The sequence below is a fragment of the Tuber melanosporum genome (genome assembly GCF_000151645.1).
Source record: "Tuber melanosporum whole genome shotgun sequence assembly, scaffold_27, strain Mel28".
NCBI classification, from domain to species: Eukaryota; Fungi; Ascomycota; class Pezizomycetes; order Pezizales; family Tuberaceae; genus Tuber; species Tuber melanosporum.
Window position 1 is genome coordinate 293,100 of NW_003298941.1, and position 10,360 is coordinate 303,459.

The window sequence follows — 10,360 nt, forward strand, 5'->3', positions numbered from 1 at the left end:
CAAATATTGGCAACCAATCCTATCATGGAGGCGTTCGGCAATGCTAAGACCACTCGAAATGATAATTCTTCTCGTTTTGGAAAGTACATCGAGATCATGTTCAACAAAGAAATCGATATTGTGGGCGCGAAAATCAGAACATATTTGTTGGAGCGTTCAAGATTGGTGTATCAACCCGCTACCGAGCGAAATTACCATATCTTCTATCAGTTGATTGCTGGAGCATCTGATGAGGAGAAGAAGGAACTGGGATTGCTTCCGGTGGACTACTATGATTACTTGAATCAAGGAGGAGACCCTATTATCCCCAATGTCGACGATGCTGCCGAATTCAAATTAACTCGGGAGGCTCTTGGAACTATTGGCGTTTCGGAAGTGACTATGGCTAGAATTTGGAAGGTTTTGGCAGCTTTGCTTCATTTGGGTAACACTAAGATTGAAGCATCTCGGAATTCGTCTGTACTTCTAACAACAGATCCCGCTTTGGTTAAGGCTTGCGAGCTTTTGGGTGTTAATGCTGAGGAGTTTGCTAAGTGGACAACAAAGAAGCAATTGGTCATGCGAAATGAGAAGACAATTTCTCCCCTTAGTCAGAAGCAAGCTCTTGTTGTTCGTGACTCGATATCGAAATTTATCTATTCGAGTTTATTCGATTGGCTTGTTGAGGTTATCAATAACGGCTTGGCTGCCGAAGGGGTTAGGGAGAAAGTGAAATCTTTTATCGGTGTTTTGGATATCTACGGTTTTGAGCATTTCAAGCGTAACTCTTTCGAGCAATTTTGCATCAATTACGCAAATGAAAAGCTCCAGCAAGAGTTTAATCAGCATGTTTTCAAACTAGAGCAAGAGGAGTATGCGAGGGAACAAATTAATTGGGCGTACATTGAGTTCTCCGACAATAGACCTTGCATCGAGCTTATTGAAGCGAAGTTGGGTATCCTGTCTCTTCTAGACGAGGAATCTCGTCTCCCCGCTGGAGCAGACGAAACCTTTGTTGAAAAACTTCACCAGAACTTCGCGGCTGGTAGACCAAAGGGTTTCCCTTATCAGAAACCGAGATTCGGGAAAACGTCTTTTACTGTTTGCCATTATGCTGTTGATGTCACATACGACTCCGATGGATTTATTGAAAAGAATAGGGATACTGTGCCAGATGAGCACCTTGAGTTGTTGAAGGCATCAACCAACCCGTTCCTTACTGAAGTTATTCAATCTGCTACATCACTTAGAGACAAGGTAAGTTGCTATTTTTCAATTATAGAAGCTGGGCTAATAGTGTAGGAGAATGCTCCTGTGCCCAAAACGACTCCTGGCCCAGCTGCTAGAAGGGCGGGGGGTATGGCCAACCGTAAGCCAACATTGGGAGGAATCTTCAAGTCATCTCTCATTGATCTTATGGGCACAATCGGATCGACAAACGTGCACTACATCCGTTGCATCAAGCCGAATGAAGCAAAGGTAGCTTGGAAGTTTGAAGGTCCAATGGTCTTGAGTCAATTGCAGGCCTGTGGTGTTTTGGAGACCGTGAAGATTAGTTGTGCTGGGTATCCTACTAGGTGGACTTATGAGGAGTTTGCCAGTCGTTACTATATGTTGGTTCATTCTAGCAATTGGAAGGTTGGAAGTATTAGGGACGTTGGGCTCTTGATTCTTAAGGCCACTATCCCAGAAGAGGGGCATCCCCGCGACGGACAAAAAGATGGGAAGGATAAATTCCAACTTGGAATGTCGAAGATTTTCTTCAGAGCTGGCATGGCATGTATTCCTACAGCTGTTCGCTGTTCACTGTTTTTTTTGTGTGTGTTCTAACGGATCCTTTAGTTGGCCTATCTTGAAAACCTGCGGACAACTCGCCTGAACAAATGCGCGATATTGATCCAGAAGAATTTGAAAAAGAAATATTATCGACGCAAGTACCTTGAGGCCCGTGAATCGATACTCAAGCTCCAGGCATGGGCTAGAGGGTGCCTTGCTCGCAAAGAGGCCCAAGCTATGCGTGTAGTTAAGGCTGCTGTTACTATCCAGAGGGTCTGGCGTGGTTCTAAAGAGCGCAAGGCGTTCAATAGAATTCGTAACAGTGTTATTCTTGCTCAAGCAGGTAAATTGGCTAATTCTGGGTAACCATTGACATCTGCTGATATGGTTATAAAATAGCTGCTAAGGGTTACCTATGCCGAAAGTCTATCACTGATCGTATGCTCGGAAATGCCGCACGATATATCCAGAAGGCTTGGAGGTCAAGGTGAGAAAATTCCGTAGCCCCATCCTAGGAGGGGAGTCAAGGCTTATGGTGCGTGTGTAGGCGCTTCTTACAAGCTTGGAGGACATATCGCAAGAGGTGTGTCTATATACAGAGTGTTTGGCGTGGTAAGATAGCTCGAAGGCAATACCGAAAAATGCGCGAGGAAGCCAGGGATCTCAAACAAATCTCTTATAAGCTTGAGAACAAGGTTGTCGAGCTTACTCAAACGGTAGGGAAGCTTAAGCAGGACAACAAGGCTCTCCTAGAAAAGGTGGAAAGCTTCGACAATCAAGTGAGGAACTGGAGAACTAAGCACGCTACTTTGGAAAACCGTAACAAGGAACTGCAAATCGAAGCCAACCAAGCCGGTATTGCATCTGCTCGTCTCTCGCAGATGGACGAGGAGATGAAGTCACTTCAGCGGCAATTTGAGGAGTCAACGGCAAACATGAAGCGGCTCCAAGAGGAAGGGAAGTCTCTACGCGCCGCTCTTTCTAAGAGAACATCGGAGCTTGATATTCTCAAGTCGCGTGACCAAGTGCATGAGGATGAAAAGATGTCTTTGAGGCAACAGATCCAGGCTTTAGAAGATCAACTACAAAATGCTGGGCCACCCGTGGAAGAGAATGGACATGTGGAGAAAGTGCCGGCTGGTCTTGCCAATGGTATCATAAATTTCGTCTCTAATAAGAAACCTAAGAGGCGAAGCGCTGAGGTTAACCGATTCGAAAACGATGGGATGTACCGGTCTTCTTACCAAGCTCGCCCTGTCTCTATGATGCCTACAACGGCCCCTATTAGGAATAGGGATCTGGACGCGCTCACTTTCAGTCCTGTGGTAGACAATACGGAATACGAGCTGCAAAGGTTGCTTGAAGAAGACGAGGCATTGAGTGAAGAGGTGGCTATGGGTCTTATTCGGAATCTTAAGATTCCATCACCTAGTAGTCAGAATACGTTAGTTGAGAAGGAGGTTTTATTCCCAGCGTATCTCATCAACGTTGTTACTTCCGAAATGTGGAACAACGGATTTGTGAAGGAGTCCGAACGATTCTTAGCCAACGTCATGCAGTCTATTCAACATGAAGTTATGGTTAGTAATTCAGGGCTACTCGTTGAATCGGATAACATTTAGCTAATATCTACCAGGCACACAATGGCGATGATGCCGTTAATCAAGGTGCATTCTGGTTGTCCAATGTCCATGAGATGCTCTCTTTTGTCTTCCTCGCCGAGGACTGGTATGAGATGCAAAAGAAGGACGACTACGAGTATGATCGTCTATTGGAAATTGTCAAGCATGATTTGGAGAGTCTCGAATTTAACATTTACCACACTTGGATGAAAGTCTTAAAGAGGAAGCTGCATAAAATGATTGTTCCAGCAATCATCGAATCGCAATCCCTTCCCGGTTTCATCACAAATGACGGTAATAGGTTCCTGAACAAGTTCCTTACGACTTCGAGTGCCCCCCAATATAGCATGGATGATCTCTTGACCCTGCTGAATAAGGTTTACAAGGCCCTACGGGGATATTTCATTGAAGAGTCAATTATTACGCAAGCAGTCACTGAGCTGTTGAAACTTGTTGGCGTTACCGCGTTTAACGATCTTCTTCTAAGGAGAAACTTCTTGTCGTGGAAGCGTGGGCTCCAGATCAATTATAACATCACTCGTATTGAAGAATGGTGTAAGAGTCATGACATGCCCGAGGGTACGCTTCAACTAGAACACTTGATGGTATGTAATTTATTTTCTTATCATGAATACTATTACTAATGTCTTTTTAGCAAGCTACAAAGTTACTTCAACTCAAGAAAGCGACTCTCAATGATATTGAGATTATTCAAGATATCTGTTGGATGTAAGTCGGTTATCATCCTACAACGCCCAGGAGCACCTGCTGACAACTGTAGGCTTTCACCAAACCAAATACAGAAGTTACTGAACCAGTACCTGGTAGCTGATTACGAGCAGCCGATCAATGGAGAGATTATGAAAGCCGTTGCATCCAGGGTCACCGAGAAGAGTGACACACTCCTACTTCAGGCAGTGGATATGGACGACAGCGGGCCATATGAGATCGCTGAGCCACGAGCTATCACCGCACTAGAAACCTACATCCCTTCATGTGAGTCACATGAACTCAACTGAGCTTGAATTCTGGGGACTAATGTTTTCTATTAGACCTACAAACTACTAGGCTAAGGCGACTAGCAGAAATTGTTTCTGCCCAGGCCCAGGCACGCGTTGAAGCAGAGCGAGTGCGAGAGGGGGTAGACGATTCGGATGGGGATACCAAGACTCCAATTCCCACCGAACTTGAGCCAGTGCATGAATAATGACTTTGGGTAAGTCGGTCTGCACTCTTCGTATCCTTGTCCATCGCTAACGGGATGTGGTGCAGACTATTTCTTTTGTAATGAGTGATGTCTTTTATGAAAGAGTCGCTAGCGGGTCTAAGAAAGACAAACATACTTTTTTACCCGAAAAAAAAACACTCTTTATTTCCAGCCGCGTGCTCTTTTTCGTTCGTTTCGTCATATCTGGAAACAAGTTTGACGTTTGAGAGGTATCTACTTTTAGTTCAGTGCGTTGGGTCAAGAATGGAGACAGGGAAGTTTACAAGAAAAAGGTTTGTTGCAATACTACTTGCGCTTTAGAGAACGTTACAATTTTCGCCTTTTCTTTTCCTACCATCATCTTCTTTTCTAGCTAGTGAAAGCTTTGTAGTGGCCCCTATGGTCACATATTTTAGTTTATCCCCCCCCCTTTTGACTTCCCATCTTAAGTTATATATCCTTTTGTTATTTCATTTTTCATATATCTCATTTGCGATAGAAAAGCCGGTCAAGTGTTTGTAAATGTATGTGGATGCTTTCCTTTTCCTTTTCCTTTTTTTATTTATTTATTTTATTTAGCCAGGCGGTATAATCGTCGAATCAGGGAGAATCTGATTATACAAGATATTATATTATTACTACTTTACAAGTAGGACCACCGAATAACAGTGCAAAGGGGTCTCCCAATCTAAGGCCCCATTTACCAGGTTAGATGGAGTATGAGGTCCAGGATACCGATACATTGCACCTCCACTTCCACCTCACCTTCTCCACCATCACATGTGGCCGAGTGATAGCTCAACCACCCCTCCCCTAGCACACCAGCAAGGGGAATAAGATCCAGGCTTCTCCAAACCTTTCCTATCCCACAATATCAGGATGAAAAGGGATTCCTCTCCGACCGACCCGCTTGCCCACCCAAATCAACCCAACCGACCGACCGACACATCCCCCCCCATCCGACGCATAGATAACCCCGGCAGCCCAAGTATTATCCACCGCCGCCGGTGCGAAAGGCACGACATATGATACCCGGTTTTATTGGGAACAGGTGGTAGTCGGAAGGGGAGACCTTTCCCGATTTTCGCTTCATCCCCTCCCTACCGGCCTGGCTCGATAGAAAAAAGAAAAAAAAAGAAAAATGCAACCCAGTTGGTATAATAATAATAATATGGGATTAACCGCACTTTCTTGCTTGCTCACTTACTCGATGCGCCCATAAAGGGAAGGGGGGAGTCGTACCGATTTATTCCAGGGAAGGAAGAATGGAGAATTGCTTGTGATATATATATTATAGAGTAAATGCCTTAACTAGTACAGTACGTGGTTGGAAGGCGGTAAGGTATCATAAGTTGAGGGGAAAAATAATAATCGATGGCATGGGATCGATTGCCATGTGATGGAGAAAAGGTAAAGAGAGAGAGAAAGAAAAAAAGTGTACGATAAAAGAGTTCCGAGTTTGTAAAGGCGAACATGGGATATCCAATGCGAAAGGAGAATAGTTCTCTTTTAATATTGAATAATTCCCAATAATCTATCAATCATGGGAAATGAATAGATTTCAATCATTGGAGAGGTATGATACGATAGAAGAAGAGTATACAAGTATCATAACTGATCTAGGCATACCATACCCTTTTTTTCTTTTCCCATAAATTTAGGTCTTTTTCCACGTAGGAGGAAGAGAAAGGGTTGCGCTTTATCATACCTAGACGGTTCCGATTCGTATGTAAGTATGATAAGGTTTAGGCCATTCATGATATGATACCTCGCGAGTATGATTCCATGATCCACCAATCCTCAGATCCACGGCCGAGCCCTCCCCCCTTCCCATGACTACCGTGTGAAGTATGATAGAACCTACCTATCATCATAATATCATACCGAATATAAGAGAAATGTGCTAAGACGTCGTAATTAGCTCTCTTTCCCCGTCCTAGTTGAGGGTTGAGTTTGCAGTGATTTTCCTACCCCTATCCAGACAGGGGAAATTTCAACGATATAGCACATTTCTCTTGTATTCGAGTGCTTACGGTAGCGTATCATAGTACCGAATATCGGCAGTGATTGAAAAAAATAATAATATAATATATTCAAACAGCAACAAAACAGGAAAAAAGGAGAGGAAAAAGCGGATACCCAATATCATACCATCACGATCTCAATAATTAACCCCCCTTTACCCCTCCAAAACATCTCTCCCCACCCATCTACTGCAACTGCACCCGCCTCTCCCGACTGTGCAACCACGCCTGTCCAGAACAAAACACCAAAAACCCAGCATAAACCATGACAGCTCCAAACAGGATTCCGGCAACTTTCTCCCCGTCCTCCGGATCCCCGGTTGATCCGACCATTGTTTCGTGCCTAAAACCAACCGGCCGGCGGGTCCCTCGTCAGTCCTTTTTCCCACACACCCCTTGGGCGAGAAGCACATACCCGGATCTAAAGAGCGCGCCGAGAACACTTAATATGACGATCCCGAGGGCGGAGGTTACGATGCTGGATGCGTGTTAGCTTTCGATGAGGGGGGAGTAGGGAATGGGGAGGTTACCATGACCAGACGTTGAAGCTGTGATGGTTTGGTTAGTTAAATGGTTGGGGATTTTGGAACGAATGGGCACGAGGTGGAAAGGAGAGGGAATGACGTACAGGGAGAACATTGGCTTCATGGTTGTAGGGTCTTGGGGGTGGCGAGTGGTGGAATGTTGGGTTGTTGGTATTCGCTCCCCAGTATCGGTACCGCTGGTTCGAGATTGCTGAAGGGGGGAGCTTTGGCAGAACTTGAGAATAATGGTGCTGTGCTGTGTCGTAGCGTTTGTCGATCTCGACGACAGATGGATGTGTCCCCGGGGGTTCGCCTCCCGCTGCCAAGACTCTTGGCTGGCTTTCCTGGCTGTGGAACGTGGGCTTTGGCGAGTGATGGGTTGTGATATGCTTTCGGGATGGCAGGAGACCCGGAGTGTCTCTTACGCTCACTATAGTAGACTACCGAGATACAGAGTTGATGACATCGTGACGATGGAGGGTCATTTCATTTTTATTTATCAAGTTAAGGTAACGACTGCGCTAGTCTAAGCAAATAATAAATTGAGTAAACAACCCGTCAACCCACCTCGCTCTCATCCTACTAACCAAACGAGTCCCGGCGAACCCCATTTGATTTTTCTTGTCCGATTCCATGTCAAGTATCATAGCCTACCAAACCCAAAGAAAGAGAGAAAGAGGGGAAAAAAAGAGTTACCGCACTAAAAGACCTAAGGAACGAAAAACTACCCAAACAGAGAACCAGTAAAGTTTGCTACCCATACGCGTGCTATCAATAGAAAAAGAACCCTGTACAGTTGATTTTTTGTTTCCCTATCCGGGCTAAACCCCGCACTACCATTTCGTGTCCCATCTCCCACAACCATAAAGCTAATTCTATGAAACCTCACAGCGGTATAGCGAAAACAACAAAGGAAAATATATTGACGGGGCAGTAAGAAAATCAATTTTCGTAAGCCGCAGCCAATTGTGACTTCTTGGCTGGGGGTGGTGGTGGAGGTGGCTTCTTCAATCCTCGGGATACGGGGGGTGGGGGGGGTTGCTTCCTCCCACTACCGGCGGCGTTGTACGCACTAGAAAGGGCATTATTGCTAGATGTCCTTGATGGGACCCGGCTAGCCGAAGGGGTAGCGGACCTCGCAGGAGATACAGAACGCTCCTCGTAGCGGTATCTCTCCCTATCAGGGGAGTTACGAGCAGAAGTATGGCTGTTATTGTCCGAAAAAACATCAGTGTTCACCGATCTCAGAGTGCGAGTAGCAGGCAACGGAGGCGGTCCTCCTTGATCCGACCTCCTCCGTCCCATACTTTCGCTCTCATATTGACCGATGCGTCCCGGCGTAGGCAAGGTATTAGTACGGTGAAACGCAGGCTTTGTAGATAGCCTGTCGTTATGATCCGGAGTAGGCAATCGGAACAGACCACTTCTATCATTAGATTCTGGAGAGCCTCCAGTGTTATTAACACGGGAGCGAATAGAAGGTCTCTCAACCTGCGGAAGTGGGGGCGGCGACTCCTCTCGGATTCCGCTACCGTTACCGAACGAATGAGCCGGATTGGAGCGAGAACGAAGGCGCTTCTTGTCCTTTGCTGTAAGTCTACATAGAGGTTTGTTAGCCTAATAGCTTTGATGCCGGACATTTGGTATCTTACCCAGCTGGCCAATTTTGCCTAATACCCACAAGAATGTCTCGGCAGCGATCATGATACTCCAACTCGGCATCAAGGAACGCGGTCAAATCCGCCATAGTTTCAGTCTCAGATTCCTGAATGTCACCCATTCTGCGATACACATCTTCACTGGATTCCTCATATTTGATGCGCTGCGCCCGCAGCTCTTCTTCCACACGGAAATCCTCCTTCTTCTGTTTTTGCATCTTCGAAAGCGTTGCGTCATAGGCGAGTCTTCGAGATTCAAGCTTCTTACGAGCAACCTATAATTACGGAATTAACGAACTGACCTTTGAAGGTTTCCCGATATGCAGCCCTAATCACCTGGTATTCCTTCATCTGGGTGAGGAATCTCTCAAGAGACTCGAGCCAGCTCTCGCTAGCCGCAGCGACATAAGAATCCTGAACCCTAGCAATTTTCTCGTTGGCCTGACCCATCTCTAACCCCAGAGTTAGCATCCATGGAACAGTTGATAGCATCGCGAAGAGTATCATAAAACAAAGCAGGCATACTTATGAGACAGTTTCCGAAAACGCTATCCGATTCAAATTCCTCGCCATGGGAGATCATCGCTTGAGCCATTACGTCCACAGGGAGCATTTTCTCCCTATCCTCTCCCATAGATTTCTGAGAGACCGATTTGACGTAGACATTCATGGTATTGTGAAGCTTTTCCGCACCTAAAAATAACCATACGTCAGTTGTTGACCAAGAGCCCACCCCCCCCCCCCAAAGCTCCAAGGAACATGTCATTCTTACCCTCGTGCCTCAATTTCATCTCCACTTCCAAGTTCTGAAACTCATCGGATGCTCCAGTCTTGACTTCTCCCCCCATACGTTCTCCCGCCCATTGCTTGAGCCTGTCGAGCTTCTATGGGGGGGGCCGAAAAATTAGCGATCCGAAACTTTTGGGGGTCAAGATATAAAGAAAGAAAGAAGAATACCTTGTTCATCATCTTGAAAGACGGCTACCGAGCTTGGATTGGTATTGCGTCGCTGATTTATGGTTGAGCAAACCGAGGACGGTGGGGGAAACGGAGGGAACGGCCAGTGAAGTGATGCGATTAATGGGTGAATAAGCAACCCTAGAGAGCTTTGAGAGAATCTGGGGACGGCAGGTAGCGGGAAACAGGGTTGGGGACGAGTAAGTACAGTAACACCAAGGACGACTACGACCAGGTTGGTGAGGGGAATGATGAATTGGGGATAAAAATTAAAATTAAAAGATAAAGAGCAGCCAGCGCAATTTACACCAAATGTTTGTTGTTCTTATTCTTTTTTAACGAGAGGAGAGAAAAGAGAAGGGCATGAAAGAAGGGCACAAGAAGGTGGTCAGTGGGGATGGTTTATGGATTGTTAAGGTGGGCGGTGGATAGAGGGGGGAAGAATGAAGACAGAGAGGGAGGGAAGGTGATTTTGAGGCGGGGACCACGTTGCTATGCTCGCTAGAGCGACTTTATTTTTTTTCTTCGAAGGGATCGGCTTGGGCCCGGGCATAGGTTCGAGGGTGTGAGGATCCAGGAGAAAGGAGGACCTTCCCGGTTGTGGACTTTTATG

At 46.0% G+C, this 10,360-nt stretch overlaps 3 protein-coding genes; 1 reads left to right on the forward strand and 2 right to left on the reverse strand.

The window, feature by feature from the left end:
- Positions 1–24: 24 nt before the first annotated feature.
- Positions 25–4,584, forward strand: GSTUM_00006478001 (uncharacterized protein; the record flags this gene model as incomplete). Its single annotated transcript, XM_002838674.1, has 10 exons — positions 25–1,236; positions 1,282–1,617; positions 1,708–1,773; positions 1,822–2,098; positions 2,155–2,242; positions 2,303–3,335; positions 3,392–3,982; positions 4,033–4,106; positions 4,159–4,373; positions 4,430–4,584. The coding sequence occupies 10 exons, from the start codon at positions 25–27 to the stop codon at positions 4,582–4,584; spliced, it is 4,047 nt and encodes a 1,348-aa protein (XP_002838720.1).
- Positions 4,585–6,651: 2,067 nt separating this feature from the next.
- On the reverse strand, positions 6,652–7,339 carry GSTUM_00006479001 (uncharacterized protein). XM_002838675.2 has 4 exons: positions 7,237–7,339; positions 7,139–7,156; positions 7,024–7,086; positions 6,652–6,951 (listed from the first exon to the last, which is right to left on the reverse strand). Exons 1-4 carry the CDS (start codon positions 7,254–7,256, stop codon positions 6,795–6,797), a joined length of 258 nt encoding a protein of 85 aa, XP_002838721.1. The 5' UTR covers positions 7,257–7,339; the 3' UTR covers positions 6,652–6,794.
- Positions 7,340–7,606: 267 nt separating this feature from the next.
- Positions 7,607–10,160, reverse strand: GSTUM_00006480001 (uncharacterized protein). XM_002838676.2 has 6 exons: positions 9,748–10,160; positions 9,563–9,674; positions 9,316–9,483; positions 9,127–9,242; positions 8,785–9,065; positions 7,607–8,729 (listed from the first exon to the last, which is right to left on the reverse strand). Exons 1-6 carry the CDS (start codon positions 9,757–9,759, stop codon positions 8,075–8,077), a joined length of 1,344 nt encoding a protein of 447 aa, XP_002838722.1. The 5' UTR covers positions 9,760–10,160; the 3' UTR covers positions 7,607–8,074.
- Positions 10,161–10,360: the final 200 nt, after the last annotated feature.